The sequence below is a fragment of the Capricornis sumatraensis genome, chromosome 8 (assembly GCF_032405125.1).
Source record: "Capricornis sumatraensis isolate serow.1 chromosome 8, serow.2, whole genome shotgun sequence".
NCBI classification, from domain to species: domain Eukaryota; kingdom Metazoa; phylum Chordata; class Mammalia; order Artiodactyla; family Bovidae; genus Capricornis; species Capricornis sumatraensis.
The window spans coordinates 7,319,537-7,338,933 of record NC_091076.1 but is presented as its reverse complement, the minus strand read 5'-3'; the positions used below and the strand labels follow the sequence as shown (position 1 = coordinate 7,338,933).

At 59.0% G+C, this 19,397-nt stretch overlaps 1 protein-coding gene across 2 annotated transcripts; it reads right to left on the bottom strand.

Moving 5' to 3' along the window:
* Positions 1-24: 24 nt before the first annotated feature.
* On the bottom strand, positions 25-19,125 carry LTBP3 (latent transforming growth factor beta binding protein 3). 2 transcript variants are annotated; one of them, XM_068976156.1, is made up of 28 exons: positions 18,804-19,125; positions 15,674-15,994; positions 15,322-15,524; positions 15,042-15,147; positions 14,758-14,850; positions 14,502-14,624; positions 13,848-14,006; positions 13,572-13,757; positions 13,007-13,023; positions 12,858-12,930; positions 12,590-12,679; positions 10,640-10,765; positions 10,424-10,555; positions 10,170-10,298; positions 9,809-9,931; positions 9,453-9,575; positions 6,561-6,683; positions 6,206-6,325; positions 2,889-3,017; positions 2,423-2,590; positions 2,162-2,245; positions 1,737-1,865; positions 1,497-1,634; positions 1,262-1,402; positions 955-1,116; positions 775-855; positions 560-691; positions 25-399 (listed from the first exon to the last, which is right to left on the bottom strand). In XM_068976156.1, the coding sequence occupies exons 1-28, from the start codon at positions 19,123-19,125 to the stop codon at positions 248-250; spliced, it is 3,885 nt and encodes a 1,294-aa protein (XP_068832257.1). In that variant the 3' UTR covers positions 25-247. The 2 variants fall into 2 exon arrangements, with proteins under 2 accessions (XP_068832257.1, XP_068832258.1); XM_068976157.1 differs by lacking the exon at positions 1,262-1,402.
* Between the last annotated feature and the right edge of the window lie 272 nt (positions 19,126-19,397).

The window sequence follows — 19,397 nt, the reverse complement described above, 5'->3', positions numbered from 1 at the left end:
TATCAGTTTGTGGGAAATGCCCTCTGGAAGGAAGGCCGGCAGCGCCAGACAGACCCAACATCTGCCTGTGAGCCAGGCGGAACCGGCAGGGTCGCCCTTGGAAGATGGGGCGCGGGTAAGGGGTCTACGGGCCCGAAGGGTCCCTGGGTCCGAGCCCCGAGTCGGGGCACCAGCGAGAGGCCGAGTTCGCCCCAAGTGCTGGTTGGAAACCACTCGGTGATTGCGAAGGTCCAGGCCGAGGGTGGTGTCAGCGGCGGCGCTGGGGCACGCAGGCTCCATGCGTGCGGCTGCGCGCGAAGCCAGCTTTGCAGACGCAGCGGTAGGAACCGCTCGTGTTCACGCAGCGCTCGGTCTTGCATAGTAACCCGCGCTGGTTCAGCTCTCGGCACTCATCGATGTCTGGAAGCGGGGGTGACAAGTGAGGACTTCATGAGGGCGCCAAAGCTGTTCGACCCCTTGGCTTCTGGTCCCAGCCGGGCTTCTGCAGGGCCTGACCCCACCCCGCCCCGCCCCGCCCCGCCCACCTGCCCTCTGGCCCCACCCCCTCGGCGCGGCTCACCGACACAGCGGGCGCGGGACGAGTCTAGCTGGAAGCCGCCGGGACACTCGCACACTGCGCCGCCCGGCCGCGGCACACAACGGCCGCTCACACAGCGACACTCGTCCGAATCCTCCTCCGAGCTGTCCTCTTCTGTGAGGGCCGAGAGAATGAGACGTCGACACTGCCCCCGGCGATGGCCGCGGACCCGACTCTCTCCCTCTAGCTACACTCACCTCTGGCGGGCTTCCCCAGCAGCAGGGGGCTCGTGTCCCAGAAAGAATTACTCTCACTCTGCGACGTCGGGCACTGGGACCCTGAGAGGGGCAGGGGGCGGTCAGCAGGCAATGGCTTTGATTCACCTCGGCTACCGCCCCCAAATTCCCTCCGGGCCAACCCCTCTCGGGCATGCTCACCAGCGCCGCGCGGCGGGCAAGGACGGCACTGGGCTCCCCAACCTCGACCCTGGCGACAGCAGCAGTCATCGAAAGTGAGGGCGGGCCCGGCCAGAGGCCCCGCACACATGCCGTCTTCTCCGCGCTGGCCCCAGCACACGTCCCGCCGCTCCGGGGCACGCTCTGCGGAGGGGGACCGGGTGTCAGGGAGGAGCCCAAAGCAGGGGCCGCCCTCCCCCGCTCCAATCCACCCTCGTGGGAACGGCGGCCCCGGGCCTCCACGCGGCACACAGGGTTCTGGAGAGCCCAAGATGACCCTCGCCCTCACCCGCCGGGCTCTCGGGGCGCTGGCAGTCGCGGCCTGAGGGTCCGGGTACCCAGGGCGGGCGGCACTCGCAGCGGTAGGAGCCGGGCAGGTTGATGCAGCGGCCAGGGCGGCAGGCTGTGGGGTCCTGGCACTCGTCCACGTCTGCGGGCAGCAAGTGGATGAGTAGGGGTGGAAGTCACAGCTTGGCTCGGCTAGCCTCCCTCCCGTTTCCCCAGAGGGCTGACCCGGGCCTCACCCATCTCTTCTGGGCTCAGACATTGGCGCTGCACCGGGCTGTACTCGGCCGGGGGAGTGCAGGCACAGCGGTAACCACCGCGCGTGTTCTCACACACTCCGTTCCGGCAATTAGACTCGTCCAAACACTCGTCCACGTCTGAGGGGAGGAAAAGCACGAGTGGTAGGAACCGGCCTGGAGTCGGTGGTTTTGCGTGTCTCCTGGCTGCTTTCCCACGGCCACGGGGGCAGCTGCACTCACCCACGCATTCCAGCAGGTTCGAGTCGTAGTAGAAGCCATGCTGGCAATAGCACTCGTAGCCGGGCTGCGTGTTCACGCACTTGCCCTCCTTGCATATCTCCGCCCCAAACAATATGCATTCATCGATGTCTGCAGAGCGACAGGCCGTGGGCGCCCGCACCCTCTACCTGCCAGGCCTGAGGCCCCGTAGCAGAGGACGTGGGCGTGGCGCTTACCGTGGAAAGGTGGAAAAGTCTATGGCCTTTTCCCAACGTCTACTGGAGGTTATGGGGCAGGGCTTAGCAGAGGGGCGGGGCAGTCGGTGGGAGTGGGCGGGCCTTACTCCAGTACCCGCAATTGACAAGCAAGCACTGGAGGGATGGGGCGGTCCTAACCGGAGGGCGGAGAGGGGTGAGCCAGATGGGCGGAGCCATGTTGGAGCTTACCACGGTGGGCTGGGATGCCGTAGTTGACAATGTTGTTGTCCTGGGTATAGCCCTTCCCGTCTGGGCAGAGGCTGTGGAACTCAGCTACGGGGAGACAGTAGCCATGGGGAAGGAAAGGAGCAGGATTGAGCACATGTGTGCTGGCCGTAGGGCCGGAGCTCTCATTTCCCACCAACTCAGGAAGGGGCCCTCTTCCCCAATCCGGTCCCAAATGAAGAAACTGAGGTTCTGGAAAGGGAAAAGGCCTGCCCGGCTCCTGACCTGAGCTGTAGACTGGGCAGGGATAGATCTCGCAATGGTCTCCCCAGCCAGCCCCCAGCGAGCAGCAGCACTCCTGCTGGGTGACATTGGTGGCCAGAACACTGTCACAGAACACGGTGTCATCGAAGTTAAGGTAGCACTCCTTCTTGTGGTGGGGCTGCTCCACCTCTGAAGGGAGGGGAGAGCAGCTCAGGGTCCAGCACCGTGTCTTTGCCTGTCCACACTGCCCACCAACCTCTTCCCTCTGTGACCCCACATCGCCTGGCTCCCCGGAGCTGCCACGTGAAAGCCAAGCTCCATCCTCAGTGTGGCATTCAGGGGCCACCTGACAGGTCTGGTCCCGCCGGGCTCTCCCAGGCAAAAGAAATTTCTTCTTGTTCCTCATATTCCAGAGGGTGGGACCAGGTACAACTCTGAGTCCTAACTGCAGTGTCTGGATCGAGGAGGGAGCCGAGAGGGCACTCACCCTCACAGCCGTGTTGGTCCTGGGTGGGTGTGAAGCCCTCATCACAGATGCAAACGTAGGAGCCCTGCAGGTTCTCGCAGGCCCCATGGGGAAGGCACAGGCCTGGGTCCTGGCTGCACTCATCTATGTCTTCAGGGAGGAGAAGAGCAGAAAGAATCACTCAGAGGGAAACCAGCCCCTCTCTCCCAAGGGGTGGGGCTCAGGGGCCTCACACAAGCTGAGAACCTGAATTTCCACTTGGACTTCAAGGCACACACAACAGGAAAGCCACTCCTGTCGGTCTGTGCACGTGGGTCAATGTGTACACATTCAGTGCGTTGTTCTTCACAAAACCTAACAGAATGAAGACCTAGCTCTCAGCTCAGCATCTGGGGTTTCAGTCTGGTCTCCCAGTATCTTTGTCTCATCACCCTTTGCTCTAAACCACTAACACCCTCAGCTTTGTGTCTAGGCCAAGGTATCTACTCTCCCTAAAGACACAACTAGCTCTGCTTCCAGATATCTGTGCTTTGCAAATACTCTACTTTGGGCCTGGTAAATACCATCCTTTGCTTTTCTCTGCTTAGGGAATCTACTTATACTTTAGGGAAGCCTGTTTATACTTCAAGTTCCAATACAACTGTCACTTCCCTGTTGCAATTAATCACTAGTCCAGACCTCTTTTGGCACCTAGCACTCTGAATTGTAAGAATCAATTTATCCAGGGCTCCTTGCTAGGGGAGACTATCTTCCTAGCAAGGAGCCCTGGGTTATTGCTCAGTGTCTAGTATAGAGCTTAGAACCTGGCAGATACTAGGTGCTTAGTAAACTGGTCATAGCAAACACCCTCTCCCAACAACACAAGAGAAGACTCTACACATGGACATCACCAGATGGTCAATACCAAAATCAGATTGATTATATTCTTTGCAGCCAAAGATGGAGAAGCTCTATACAGTCAGCAAAAACAAGACCAGGAGCTGACTGTGGCTCAGATCATGAACTCCTTATTGCCAAATTCAGACTTAAATTGAAGAAAGTAGGGAAAACCACTAACCACTCAGGTATGACCTAAATCAAATCCCTTACGATTATACAGTGGAAGTGAGAAATAGATTTAAGGGACTAGATCTGATAGATAGAGTGCCTGATGAACTATGGACAGAGGTTCGTGACATTGTACAGGAGACAGGGATCAAGACCATCCCCATGGAAAAGAAATGCAAAAAAGCAAAATGGCTGTCTGGGGAGGCCTTACAAATAGCTGTGAAAAGAAGAGAAGTGAAAAGCAATGGAGAAAAGGAAAGATATAAGCATCTGAATGCAGAGTTCCATAGAATAGCAAGGAGAGATAAGAAAGCCTTCCTCAGCGATCAATGCAAAGAAATAGAGGAAAACAACAGAAGGGGAAAGACTAGAGATCTCGTCAAGAAAATTAGAGATACCAAGGGAACATTTCATGCAAAGATGGGCTCGATAAAGGACAGAAATGGTATGGACCTAACAGAAACAGAAGATATTAAGAAGAGGTGGCAAGAATACACAGAACTGTACAAAAAATATCTTCACGACCAAGATAATCACGTTGGTGTGATCACTCACCTAGAGCCAGACATCCTGGAATGTGAAGTCAAGTGGGCCTTAGAAAGCATCACTACAAACAAAGCTAGTGGAGCTGATGGAATTCCAGTGGAGCTATTTCAAATCCTGAAAGATGATGCTGTGAAAGTGCTGCACTCAACAGGCCAGCAAATTTGGAAAACTCAGCAGTGGCCATAGGACTGGAAAATGTGTTTGCATTCCAATCCCAAAGAAAGGCAATGCCAAAGAATGCTCAAGCTACCGCACAATTGCACTCATCTCACACGCTAGTAAAGTACTGCTCAAAATTCTCCAAGCCAGGCTTCAGCAATATGTGAACTGTGAACTTCCAGATGTTCAAGCTGGTTTTAGAAAAGGCAGAGGAACCAGAGATCAAATTGCCAACATCTGCTGGATCATGGAAAAAGCAAGAGAGTTCCAGAAAAACATCTATTTCTGCTTTCTTGACTATGCCAAAGCCTTTGACTGTGTGGATCACAATAAACTGTGGAAAATTCTGAAAGAGACGGGAATACCAGACCACCTGACCTGCCTCTTGAGAAACCTATACGCAGGTCAGGAAGAAACAGTTAGAACTGGACATGGAACAACAGACTGGTTCCAAATAGGAAAAGGAGTGCGTTAAGGCTGTATATTGTCACCCTGCTTATTTAACTTATATGCAGAGTACATCATGAGAAATGCTGGGTTGGAAGAAGCACAAGCTGGAATCAAGGTTGCCGGGAAAAATAACAATAGCCTCAGATATGCAGATGATACCACCCTTATGGCAGAAAGTGAAGAGGAACTAAAAAGACTCTTGATGAAAGTGAAAGAGGAGAGTGAAAAAGTTGGCTTAAAGCTCGACATTCAGAAAACGAAGATCATGGCATCTGGTCCCATCACTTCATTGCAAATAGATGGGGAAACAGTGGAAACAGTGTCAGACTTTATTTTGGGGGGTCCAAAATCACTGCAGATGGTGATTGGAGCCATGAAATCAAAAGACACTTACTCCTTGGAAGGAAAGTTATGACCAACCTAGATAGCATATTGAAAAGCAGAGACATTACTTTGCCAACAAAGGTCCGTCTAGTCAAGGCTATGGTTTTTCCAGTGGTCATGTATGGATGTGAGAGTTGGACTGTGAAGAAAGCTGAGCGCTGAAAAATTGATGCTTTTGAACTGTGGTGTTGGAGAAGACTCTTGAGAGTCCCTTGGACTGCAAGGAGATCCAACCAGTCCATTCTAAAGGAGATCAGTCCTGGGTGTTCTTTGGAAGGAATGATGCTAAAGCTGAAACTCCAAAACTTTGGCCACCTCATGCTAAGAGTTGACTCATTGGAAAAGACTCTGATGCTGGGAGGGATTGAGGGTAGGAGGAGAAGGGGACGACAGAGGATGAGATGGCTGGATGGCATCACCAACTCGATGGACATGAGTTTGAGTGAACTCCGGGAGTTGGTGATGGTCAGGGAGGCCTGGCGTGCTGCAATTCATGGGGTCACAAAGAGTCGGACATGACTGACTGACTGAACTGAACCGAACTGAAACTCTTGTTAGATGAATGCATTGAGGGGTGAGGTGGCATGGTAATAAGCATCAACTAATTACTGTCATTATTACTGTTATTAATATTTTCTGTGAAAAAGTAGAATGAATGAGTGGATGGTTGGAAAGACAGATCAACAGTGTGTCTAGGAGATGACTGCTTGCTGCCATTGCTCCTTGGGAGTTCTCAGCCAATCCCTCCATACCTTGGCATTTCCGGCCGCCTACCAGCCGATGCCCCTGGGGACAGAGACATCGATAGGAGCCATTGGTGTTGATGCAATCACCCCCAATGCAGGCTGCAGGGAAGTCACACTCATTGATGTCTGTAGGGAATCAAAGGGGTGACGAATCTCAGGGACAAAGCCCACTCACATGGCCTAAGGCTTCCGAAGAGCCCTGGGTAGGGCCCACACCCCGTGGCCTATCTTGGATCTGGATGGGGGCTGGCCATGGGAGTGGTGGGCTTGCTCACAGTAGCCCCTGGGGTTGGGGCCTGGGCAGTGATGGTCTGGGACAGGGAGGAACAGATCAGCCCCCCAGCGTGAGGTCTCCCCTCACCCTCACAGCGGCTCCGGTCCCTTGACAGATGGTAGCCAGAGAGGCACTGACACTGGAAGGAGCCTGGCGTGTTGGCACAGATGCCGTTGTCGCACACGTCCCCAGCCTCACACTCGTCCACATCTGTGGGGCACAGGGGCCATCAGAGGGTTAGGACAGGGTGATCCTGAGTCTCTGCTCCCCTCTTCCCACTCCTGCCCACGGCCTGGAGCACCAGAGCTGAGGCAGGTGGAGCTGGAGACAAGCATGGGCACTCACCCCGCCCCTGTATGGCACACCGTGCCCTAATGACCAGGCCAGGCGCTGGCAGGAACCCTGGGCCATTTCTGGTTCCAAAGGGCTCAGGCCTCCCCATCCTTCGTCCATTCTCACCTAACAATCCTCCCTGTCTGCCCCGGCTTCATGGCTGCAGCTGCTCTGGCGGCTGCTCCCGCCCTTCCCCCACTGCCAGGGCTCCCTTTGTAAGTAAGCCCCCTGTATCTGCATGCTCACAGAGCAATTTCTCCCGCTTGTGCAGTAAAGGCACTTGGCTCTGAGAGCACGCTTCTGTGCGGTCCTTTCTGGGGGGAGCTGGTAGTCGCCCACACCCCAGACCCCTTCCAAACCCCGCACTTCCTGAAGGACACCTGGCCCCCGCCCCAGCCTCCCACCTCTCTACTGCCATCAGCACCCACCTTCCTAGCGCTTCTCCCTTTCCCTCTCTCTTCCTCTCCATCCTGGGCGTTTTCAACATCCAACTGGCCAGCCAGGCCCAGCCTCTGATGCAACAGTCCCTCCCTCGGTGTCCCCGACCTCCACTTCAACGCCAGCCACTCGCTCTCAGTACAAGGGACTGGGCGCTGCCCCGCCATCCCCAGGCCCGGGCATCTCAGACGCGGCTCCCTTCGCACTGCCTCCGCCGCGCTCTCCTCTCCGGGCCCCTCCTCACCTCCTCTCCCCAAGGGCCCCTGAACACCTCTCCTGCCTCCCCTCTGCTCCGGCAAAGCCAGCGCCCTAGCCTGCTTCTCAGGATGCCGGGTGCTGAGTGCGGCTGAGGCCGGCCACCACGCGGAGCACCACGGGCCGCTCCACTCCCTGTGGCCCCCAGCTGGGCCAGAGCCTCGGCGTGGCCGCACCACCCTCTCCTCCTCTCAGGCCTTGACAGGGGGAGGCCTGGGGAGCCCCGTGCCCTTCAGCAGGTCCAGACTTGCGCCGTTCTCCTCAGCCCACAGCCCCCACCCCACTCGCCCTTCCTCACCCGCTGCCTCCGTCTTCTGGCCTCTCCTCGGGCCACAGAAGCTACCCCGCCAAGGCCGCCTTCTCGTCTCGCTGGTTAGTTCTTAGTTACAAGGACCTCTCTACCGCATTTAGCGCATCCTCCTCTGCCCTCGATGCCTGCCCTCCCCAGCTTCTCAGCTAGTGCTCCCTGGGCCCCCCAGGGCCCCCGTTCCCCCATCTCCTGCTTCTAACCCCCTGCCTTCTGCCGACCTGGCAGTGTCCACGATGCTCTCCTCACTGGACTCACCCTCCTTGACTGCACCCTGAGGCTCCACAGCGCCCCCTAGTGTGCACCCCGAGGCTCCACAGCGCCCCCTAGTGTGCACCCGAGGCTCCACAGCGCCCCCTAGTGTGCACCCCGAGGCTCCACAGCTCCCCTTATTGTTCACCCCGAGGCTCCACAGCCCAAAGTCGCAAGTGGGTGTGTCTGGCCCAAGGCTTCCAATCTATACCGCCCGCTCTCTGTGGGCATCACCAGCTGAGAGACCCACAGGGACCACACACTCAACTGTCCAACAGGAAACTTAATGTCTTCCTTCTCAAACACGCCTCACTCCCAGGGACCCTATCCCAGTGAGCGGCACTCGCTGAGTCACCCAAACTAGAAACCTGGAGACCCCTTACTCCTCTCTCTTCTTCACCTTGACACCCAGTTAACAAGCCCAGGTAACTCATTTTAATACTTCTCTAATATCACATAGTCTCATGACCATCTTTGAGGCCACTATTATCACATCCGCCACTGTCTCTGTTCTGAGTCTCCGCCAGACCTCCAGTCCCTCTCCACAATGGGCATCAGATAACTTTCTAGAACAAATAGCAAAAGTCATTCTTCCCCTTAAAATGCTTCCTCCGCCTCCTCCTCAAAGTCGCTCAGTCGTGTCCAACTCTGCGACCCCATGGACTATACAGTCCATGGGATTCTCCAGGCCAGAATACTGGAGTGGGTAGCCTTTCCCTTCAGGCGCCTCCTAATACCTTCAGGGTGAAGCTCAACCTCCTGGGCAGGGCTTAGGTGGGCCCTTCAGAAGGTGGGGACCTGCCCTTCACCAGCCAGCCTCAGCCCCACCCCCTACTTACACCTTCCTTTCCCTGTACATTCTGCTGGTGTTCAGAGAGCCTGGCACGCTCTTCCCTCTCTCCTTTCTTTGCTTGGCTAACTCCTGTTGATCCTTTAAGACAACTCAAGCCTCCTCTTCTCCCAGTCCCCCTGAGGTTTCCCAGAAACACCCAGACTCCACTGAGGCCGACAGCCCTGCGCTCCACAGTCAGTGTCCACGGTTCTCCAGTTTCTCTGACTCTCATCCCTCAGCCCATCTCCTGACGCATAAGAAACATTATTGCCGGTGGGGGGACAATACTGACACCCCCTTTCTTTTATATCTCTCCTACTAAATATTCAAGTAACTGTGCTTTGCAAACGCAGCTTCAAGCCTTGCCTCTTAAGATCCTTCCTACCTAGAAATTCCGCCGCCCCCTCCTCCGCCAGGTTGCGGAGAAAGTGAGTGAGTGGGTCAGTGAAGGAAAAATGCCTGCGAATTAGCTGTCTCCCGGCCGACAGATGGGGTGACCCGGTCCCCAACTTCCACGCTCGAGTAGGTGGCGGGACGCAGGGCGGGGAGGGCTGGCGCTCACCCAGGCAACTGCGGCCGTCCTGCGCGGGCGCATAGCCCTGGGCGCACGTGCAGCGGAAGGAGCCCGGAAGGTTCTCGCACCAGCCGGGAGAGCAGGGGTTGCCCTCGGCGCACTCGTTCACATCTGCGGCGGAGAAGGCTCGCCTCGGACCCCGCCCCACTGGACGGGGTACTGTGAGGGGACGGGAGACCCTCCTTCCAGGATGGTGGGGGTCCCCAGCCCGGGGCGGGGGAAGCCGGGTTCTGGAGCCGACTCCCACGCCAATAGCCCCGCCCCATCACCGAGGCAACTCCCGAAGGGCCCCGCCTTCTTGTGATCGAAGCCCCGCCCCACCCGGACCCCAGCCTCGCGCTCACCGCGGCAGGCCCCGCCCCCTTGGCTGCGGTAGCCTGGCAGACAGGCAATGCACTTGAAGCTCCCAGGTTTGTTCTCGCATTTGCTATCCGGGCAGGTGCTAGGGTCTCGGCACTCGTCAATGTCTGCGCAGAAGGAAGGAAGAAAACTCGTTTGGGAACAACATTGCCGGCCAGGTGCTCAGGGGCCTCGGCAGGGCCTCCCTCTGTCACGGATCGACCAGGCGAAGCGGGCCCTCTGGGTTCCAGATCGAAACCTCCGAGAGGCCCAGGGCTGGGCGGAGACGGGAGTGAGGCCCTCCGCCCCCACCCCAGGCCGAGGCACCGCTGAGGACTCGCGTCGGTCCGGATGGGTCTTCCCCACCTTCGCACACGGGCGGTCGGGAGGCTTTAAGCCGGTAGCCGGGGTAGCAGTTGCACTTGTAGTGTCCCGGAAAGTTGATGCAGAAGCCGCCGTCGCCGCACAGGTGGGGCTTGGCGCACTCGTTCAGGTCTGAGCGGGAGGAAGGGGGCGCGAGGGGAGTGCAAGGCGGCGGAGGGGATGACATGCGGTCGGGAGAGCCCCTCGGGTCCGCCGATCCCGGGGCCCGCCCCCGGCCCCGGCCACTCAGTGCTCACCCACGCAAGAGCGCCCCCCGGCGCCAACGTGCAGGCGGTAGCCTCGGTTGCAGTGGCAATTGTAGGAACCGCCGGTGTTCATGCAGATGCCCCGCCCGGCGCCGCAAGGCTCCGCCTCGCATTCGTTCACGTCTGAGAAGGGCGCGCGGATGGGGAGACGTCAGACGACGGTCGGGAGCCAGGGCCGCCGCCGCGCCACCCACTCTCCACGCTCACCCACGCAGTAGCGGTGCTGCGGATGCGACCGGTAGCCCGGATTGCAATGGCAGGAATAGTCCGAGGGTCCCGGGACGCACTCTCCGTGGCCACAGATGTTTTGGTTCAGTCGGCACTCGTCCGTCTCTGCCGGGGGCGCCCGGGGGAAAAGGGCGGCAGGTCAGAGGGGGCAGGCAGGGAGCAGTCACTTTCTGCCACATTCCCAGGGAAGAACTGGACACCCCATCACTCTCGATGCCGATAACTGAGCCTGGTCGCACTATGATTTCAGATCTCCGTACAGCCATCCGCCCCATCCTAGGATTCCCTACACCTCCATCACAGATAACCCCAACATCACAATCCCAAGTAGCCCCAAACCATGATCCCAGGTCCCTGGCATCTCCATCTCCTCAAGTTGAGGACCCTTGATACTTCTCTCTCCACTTACTATACTCTGACTCGAGTCACCTCAACACCTCAAACTCTGTAGCCTCAATCACACCAATATCCTCCAGACGAGCGAACCAACACCCCTTGCCTTAGAGACCTGCCCACCCCCGCCCCCATTCCAGAAGTTATCCTCCCCCTCCCAAGGCAGGCAGGAGCTACTTTCCTGGGAACCCTGGATGGCACAGGTGATCAGACTCGGGAAGCCTCCTTACCTTCTTTCCTAGGATTCACAGTACTCCCTGCCTCCCACCTCTTCTTCCTTGTGGCCCCTCCCCTGAACCCTGCCCCAGGAAGCCCCAGGCAGCCCTGGCCTCAGGCTGAATTCCACTCCCTCCCAAACACACCTGGCCAGTGGGTTCTTGCAAGCTGTTCTCTCTACTTAGAGTGCCTCTCTCTAGGCTCCTTAACACCCCGTCCTCTGATAAGTCTCCCCAAGTGCCTCTTTCTCCACATTCCCACAGTCCCCAGGCTGTCACTGGGTTATCCCAGCCTGTGCAGATTCCTGGGCAGCCACCTTCCACTAGGAGCTCATCTAGCCTCCAGTTTTCAATCAGGTTGGTGGCTTCCTTGTGGCTGGAGTCCAACCAGACATGGGCTTGAATCCGGCTCAACTGTGTGACCTGGGATCAGCTACGAACCTCTCTTAGCCTCAGTTTTCTCATCTGGAAAATGAGGCTAACCATGCCCACTTCACAGAGTACAAGAAAGGTAAATGGTATTTAGTATGTAAAACTCTCCAGTCAGTGCCTGGCCCAGGGCAACTGTTCAGCCATAGCTAGCAATTATTATGATGCCCCAAACCATGCAGACACTTCCCACAGCCTTTGGGATCAAATCCAAGCCTCTTAAAGCTCCCTGAGCCGGCCCTCTCCTAGTTCAGAAACACTGATCTGTGTGTGGTTTCTCTTCTCCATGAAACCAGGGTTTCATGTTTCCATGCCTTTGCCCAAACTTCTGCCCAAACCAGAATGTCCTTTTCCCCAACCTGCTAGCCCATTTCTTTCCCACATTTTGTCGTTAATTTCTAACACTCTTAAAAGCTCTGTTCAGAAAGCCTTTTCTCATTGCCATTCTACATATGATCTCAACACCCAGACTTCCTTCCTTCTTCTCTGATTTACTTTTGCATAGCCCTTATGAGACACACTAGATTTGGACTCATTGATCTGTTTGCTCTCTGTCTACTCCACAAGGACAGGGAATTTTTATCTGTTTTGTTTACTATTGTGTCCCCAGCACCTAAACAGTGCCTGCGCATAGTAGGTGCTCCGTAAATATTCATTGACTGTAAATGCCTTCAGACTGGCCTGACCATCACACCACCCGAATCAGTTGAGGGCAGAGAGGCGTCTGAGTGTTACACGCCGAGGCTTCCCCAGCCCCCAGCCCAGGGTCTGGCATACAGTAAGCCCTTGACGGTGTCAGCCCTCCGGAAGGATTGGAGGGGGGTGAGGAAGGAGAAACCCTAAGTTGGGGGCGTGGCTTACCTGGGGCGTGACCTAGGTGGGCGAATCTTACCTGTGACTTGAGTAGGGGCGATTTCCACCGCACTGCGGGACGGGGGCAAGTCGGGCAGGAACTGGGGCGGCGGGGGCCAGGAGATCAGTTCTGCGGGCAGCAGCACACGACCATCAGCGGGTGAGGAGACTGAGAGAGCCGTCCCTCTCCCCGCAGGTCACGGGGCCGGCAACTCCACAACCAGCTGCACCGCCCCCTGGTGCCTAAGCTGTGAACTTCCCCGGCAGTGACAGCCCCTGAGGACTGGTGTCTGCAGTGCCCAGCTCACCCGGGTAGGGCCGGGCAGGAGATGTGGTGACAGTCGGGTGGCTCTGCTGCGCTGAATGCTCTTCAATCACTGGCTGCGGGCGACAGTAGCATGAACCCTCTGTGTCTCCTTGGCCTCCCTGCCCCTCCCACCTGGGTTCTTATACTCACTGAGTCTGTGCTCACCCCTAGAAGGGAAGAAGATGGGGCCATTAAGTGTTGGGCTGGGAGAAGGGAGTCAAGTCTGGGATTGGCAGTTGGGCATGTGTGGTCAGAGTCCCTAAGAGTTCAACGATCATGTCTCTGGGTCAAGCATCAAGAATTAGATCCTGATGTCTGGGAATGTTTTCATCACAGGTCAGTGAAGCGATGGCTGGACAAGGTCCTCAGCTTGGGAGGTTATAGCCAGGGTCAAATCCCTGAGTCAGGGGTCAGAGGGTCAGATCTAGAGGCAGCATTTGAGCTGCATTAGTGCCCTGATCTGGAAATCAAAGGTGTCCTGGTGTCAGAGGATTGAACTGGAGGGCAATAAATGATCAAATCCCGTGGATCAGGGATGACATCCTGGGCTTAGTTACAACACTGGTTAGGGGTCAGAGTGTCAACTCCAGGGGTCAATGCTAGTCTGGGATTAGGAGCTAGAGGTTAGACTCAGGTCCTAACTGTGGGTCAAGGGTCAAGGTATCAGACCTAGGGGTTCTGCAACTGTCAGGAAACAGGAGGGATCGGGCCAGACCTCTCTCTTCCTCTGTGTCCTCAGGTGGTGGTGCCCGGCTGGGGCTCTCAGGCAGCTGCTGGGGCTTGGGTGGCCCATCAGGGTGCAGGAAAAGGGAAAAGTCACTTTCGCCCTGAATGGTGAGCGTCTGGTGGGAGGTGAGGATGTGGTACCCCTTCCCAGCTGGGCAGATCTCCTTGAAGGCAGCTGTGGCCAGAGCAAGGGGCAGGCAAGTGAGCCCTTCCTGGAGAGGCAGGCTCACAGACAGCCCCCCAGCCCCAAAGGCCCCTGGCTCACCAGTGCCATCAGCTGGGCAGCGCTGGCACCTGGCACCCCAGGCCTTGCCGACGCTGCAGCAGCAGAGTTGGCGGGTGAGGCGTGTGGTCAGGGGGTGCTGGCACTGGTGTTCAGGGCTCACCAGGCGGAAACACAGGCTCTTCTCCTCCGGCTTGTCCGCTGCAGGGGCCAGTGATGGGCATGGGCATCTGGGCCTGAATGCTGCCCACGTCCCTCTTCCCAGCTGCTCCAGACCTCACCTCTCTGGCACAAGAGGCCTTGATTCTCGTGTGGCCCCTGACCCCACATGACCCTGAATTCATTTGACCCCTGAAACCTGTATTATTCTGACCTCATGTAGTACCTGAAACTTCTGTGACCACTGAACCCGTTGATCCCTGATTCTAGCTGCTCTAGACTTGATCCCTCCCACTCAACAAGCCCTTGGTCTCATATGACACTGCCTTCTCATAACCCCTGACCCCATGTGACCTCTTACTCCAGATCTCATGCAACTCCTGAACCCACTGATCCCTGACCCCATCTGCTCTAGATCTTGCTCCTCCAGCAGTCAACGCTTGACCCCACTCTGACCTCTGTGACCTCTGATCCTTACTGTTTGGAGCCTTACCCTCCACCCATACTTGGTGACCTCCAAGGACCCCCGAGTCTCACCGATGCACTGTGTGCGGGAGGGGCCCAAGCTATGGCCAGGTGGGCAGACACAGCGATAGGAACCAGGGTTGTTGAGGCAGTCACCATGGCGACACATGCCTGGCATCGAGCACTCGTTGATGTCTGTAATAAGTGAGAGTTTGGTCGCTCCAGGCCAGGGCCACAAGGTGACAGCGACCTGCTCCAGGAACCTCAGGGTTCCACCCCAGCCCCGCCTCCTCCCCCCCCCCCCCACCCAGTGACAACTGGCCCATACCCTGGCAGTGTGTGCTGTTGAGCCTCTTGTAGCCCTGGGGGCAGTCAGTGCCCATCTCCCCACGTACTGGCCCTGGCTTCTGCACCCCTGTGTCTGTGGAGAGAGGAGAGCATGGCAGGAGAGGACACAGGGGCTGCAGAGAGGGAAGGGATGGCACTGGGTGGGGGAGTGGGGTACTGAGGGGACCCGGGTGGGAAGTGAGAGGCTCAGGCTGCAGGGCTGGGAGGGGCTGGAGGGTGTGCCCCGTGGGGAGGGGCAGAGATCTCACCAGCCAGGGCACTCACACTGCAGCTGGGGGCACTTGTGGCACTTGCTCTGGCCCCAAGCGGTGCCGATGCTCCCGCAGCAGTCTTCCTGCTTGGTGAGGCCCGGAAGGGGGTTGCTGCCACACTAGGGAGAAGAGCGTGGACAGGGGTGACAGGCTGCCCAGCCCCCACCTGGCCTCCCTCCTCGGGCCCTTTTCCTCCTCTCCCCACTCAACCTGCAGGACACCCCCCCCAGTTCTGAGCAAACCCGGTGGATTGGAACAGGGCGGCCCTGAGAGGCGTCTATGGGTTCACTCACTGGCTGCTTGGGCAGCGTGTCCTGGAAGCAGCGGCCCAGGGGCTTCTGGGTGGGTGGCCGGGGATGCGGGGGCTTGGGGTGCGGCAGCAGGTGCTGGGAGGGGGCCGGGCCCTCGGCGTTGGGTCCTTCGATGCGGTGCACTTGGACGGAGGCCTCGGGCGGGTGGTGGACGCGCACGTTCACCACGGGGGGCGGGGCCTGCACTGGGGGGCGGGGCACGGCGGCTTCAGGGCTGCCCCGCAGCGCAGGTGGCGGCGCGGAGCTCCTCCAAGGCTGGCCCCGCCCGGGTCCTGCCCATCCCCTCCAGTGCCCGCCCACCTCGGCCTCCCGGGGTCTGCCCAAAGCCTGGTACCTTCCGCTGAGATCTGTCCTGGCCCGAGGGGCACCAGAAAGGTCGCATGCTGGGCAGGGGGCCCCTCCCCGGGCCCTGGCGGATCGGCGATCACCTGGACCGCATACATGGCGTGCTTGCTGGCCACAGACTCGCCCTCTGGAGCCAGAGCGCCCGTGGACAGGGCCCCGGCCCGGCCAAGCCCAGGGCCTGAGCCGCCAGCGCCTCCGCCAGCTCCTCCAGCCGGCACCTGGCAGAAGCGACCCGTGAAGTCCGGGGGACACAGGCACTGGTTTCGCGAGGAGCACTGGCCGCCGTTCATACAGGGCAGGGGGCACACCACTAGGGAGGAGAGGTGGGTCAGGGCTCTGGCAGACCCCTGTGGCCAGCGCCCAAACCCAGTCCCTCACCCACATCCTGTCTCTTCCTTCCCCTCCTCCCTACTTCCAAGCCACCCACTGGTTCTGTCCTCCCTGGGAAGCTGGCCTTAGTAACACATCAGATACACACACATGCTACCCTCTAGGTCCCCCAACATCCTTATACCCTAGGGGCCACTGGCATCTTGAACTTGCATCCTAGCTAGGAGACCCTGTGCCAGCTGCGTGACCCTGAGCGACTGACTTCCCCTCCCAGGCCTCAGTGTCTTCATCTGTAGGGCGGTCCCATCTATTAAATGAAGCAAGGCCTGTCCAAAACTCTGCACAGTGCCTAGTACACAGAGGGTGTTTAATAAGCAGTAGCAGCTGATGATGATGGTGATGGACTAGCCTTTCCCTCCCCTTGGGTCTTTCCTGGACACCCAGTCTCTATCTGGTGCCTCCTCCTTGCCCCCCAGTCCTTCCCCTGATTCAGCCCTCTCTGGGCTCTCTCTCCCTCTGTTCAGCCATCCCAGGGCCCACACCTCACCGCTGCCAACTTGAGCTGTAATCCGCTGGGACCTCTCTTAAGCAACTCCACCCAGGGGACCCTGTCAGAAATCAGCATTCTGCCTCCCCACCTCTTCTTGGCCTTGGACCACCACTGGGATCCCTGCCTGCCAAGTCATTCATAACTGAGCCTTGAGGCTCCAGTCTCCCCTGCTCCCACCCCAGCCAGTTCCGGCCTCTGTAATGTATCATAATCCATCTTCCCTCCTCCCCATGTCCCCTGCCCCTCCTCTGCCCGTCCACATCCCAAGCACCCCCAGAGAAACTTGGTCGGGCAAAGCTCCGGCACAGTCACAGCCCTGCTCCCAGCTAGCTTCCCTGCCTGTTCTCGGTGGCCCAGAAGGCACCTTCTTTCGGCCCATCCCCATCTGCTCTTTCCATGTGCACCCTACACTCCAGGACTCATCTCCTGTTTCCTACAGACGTGCCACGTCTTCTGCTTCCCTTCCTTGACCCATGCCATTTCTGCCCACTCAGAGCCTAGTCCCCATCTGTGCATATTCACATCATATCCTTCCAGCCCCTCCCCCAGGAGGAGAGCCCTTCCTCACATCACACCCACCCTCTGCCTCAGCTCTGGGTGCCAGAGGAGGTGCTGGGGGAATGAATGAAGGAGTGAACTCAGGGAGCTGATGGGATGTCTGTCTGTCTGTCACACACTCACATCTGAAATCCAGCCTCGGGGACCTGCGCTCGTGCACCAAGCCCAGCCCCTCTCCAGCCCCTCCCCCAGGACTGCCCTCACTTGCCAGGATGGGGAGGTGGGGGTGCTGCCCCCTGGACACCTGGAGGGCCTCAGAGGGATGGCCCACATGCAAGGCCACCAGGGCCTGGCTACGAGCAGCCCAGCCCAGCCCAGCCCTGCCCAGCCCATCCTGCCCGGCCTCTGGGGGCCAGACACTCAGGGCAGAAGGGGTGTGTCCTGGGCTGGGGGAGGCAGGATCCTCTCCTTCCTGCCTCCCAGTGAGTCACCCACAGCGGTGAGGGTGACCTCCCGGTGACACCCGCCCACTGTGGCCTGGGCACCGAGCCTGAGGGATGTGGGCAGCACGGATGGAGACAGCAGCCTGGGCAGGATGGCCGGGGGCTTGGGAGGCCAGGCCCAGGGACGCTCACATGCACAGTCATCTCATCACACACACACATGCACAGACTCATTCTGACACGAACACAGGCTTACATAAACACTCCCAAAGTCACTGCAGACGTGCACCCAAGATAACACAGAGAAACCTGTACTTGAGCCCAGTGTGCCAGCCCAAAGCCCGGGCATACCCCTGCGTGTATGCCATGTGCAAGCACATGTGCACACACAGACCCACACACACATCATATGAGAAGCGTGAGCCACATCTGATCTGTAGTGGCTATGTGAGTATAGGAGTGTGTAAGAGGGGCTGTTTTGCCGGTGCCATCGTGGGCCTGGCCTAATTACCCTGTCCGGGAGGGTAATTACTGTTGGGATGCCTCCCCCAGCCTGGCCCACAGGGCCCTGGGGGAGGAGCGCTGAGCCCCAGGCCTGGCCCCTTGGAGTTTTCAGGGTTTGGGGGGCTGGAGGGAGACTCTGAGGTGGAACTGTTCAGAGCTTCTGGGGGAAGCACAGATGGAGCATCAGAAAAAGGAGAGACCAAGGACCCAAGCCAGCCCCTACCTCCAGGCCTGCTCCCCACTTGTTAGGCCTCAACGCCCCTCCCCTCTAAGACCTCTCCAGTAACTAATTCCCTCACTCCCAGCCTGAGCTTGGCTCCTCCTCCCAGGGAATGCAGGTGTCTACTGCTGGCAGGCCCTACTTAAGACATTTTTAAAAGACTTTTCCTGTTTCTTCCAGCGAGTCTGTTTCTAGGGGGAATACTTAACCCTCCTCTGAGACCTGTGCCAGCTGGCATCCCCGCAAAAGCCCCTGCCTGTCGACCTCGACTCCCTCTCAGAACCCAGCACTTTCCTAGAAGCCTGTGCCATCCAGGGCGCCAGCATGACCCCACACCTTAGGCCTCAACCCCAACCCGAAGCTGTGAAGTCCAGGCTTCCACGCAACCCTCCCAACTCCCGCCCCAGCACTCCAGCTTCCCAAGCCCCCTGAAGCCCCTGGGGCCCGCGGCCCTCCGGTTCCGCTCTCTGAACCCACGGTCGCCAGGGTCACAAGGCCTCCGCTGCCATGTCTCCCACGTGGGCTCCGGGAGCTGGCCTTCCCCGCGCCCCCCACCCGCGCCCCCGGCCCTCACCCACGCGGAAGCCGGAGCCCGTGAGCGTGTCGGTGCTGTGGCCGTTCTCTCCGATGAGCGTCATGTTGGAGCCCTTCTGACAACTGTCCCGGCACTGGCCCTTGAGACAGGTCCGCTTGCAGATCACCGGCGCAAAGACCACCTTGAAGCGCTCGCGGGCCAGCGCCCCGCCCCCGCCAGCGCCCCTCTCGCCCGCCGGCCCCCCCTCGGCCCCGCCGCCCGGGCCCAGCAGCAGCAGCAGCAGCAGCGCCAGCAGCCCCGCCGCCCCCGCCCCGCGCATCTCAGGGGCCAGGCCGCCAGCAGCCCCACGGGGCCTGGGCATCCGGGGCCGCAGGACCCGGGGGGGCGCGCCCGGGCGGGGGCGATGGTCCCGACGCCCTAGGGGGATAAGCAAGCCGGGAGCCCCGGGAGAGGCGCAGACAGGGCAGCGAGGGACAGGATGGGAGGAAGCGCGGGCGCGGGCCCAGTGAGAGGCAGAGAGATGGAGGCTGGACCGCGGGGAGCCCAGAAACTTCCACTGCCCCGGGAAGGAGCCCAGCCACGAGCCGGGGCCGGGGGCCTGCGGAGGCCCCAACGTGAGGCCGGAGCGAGGAG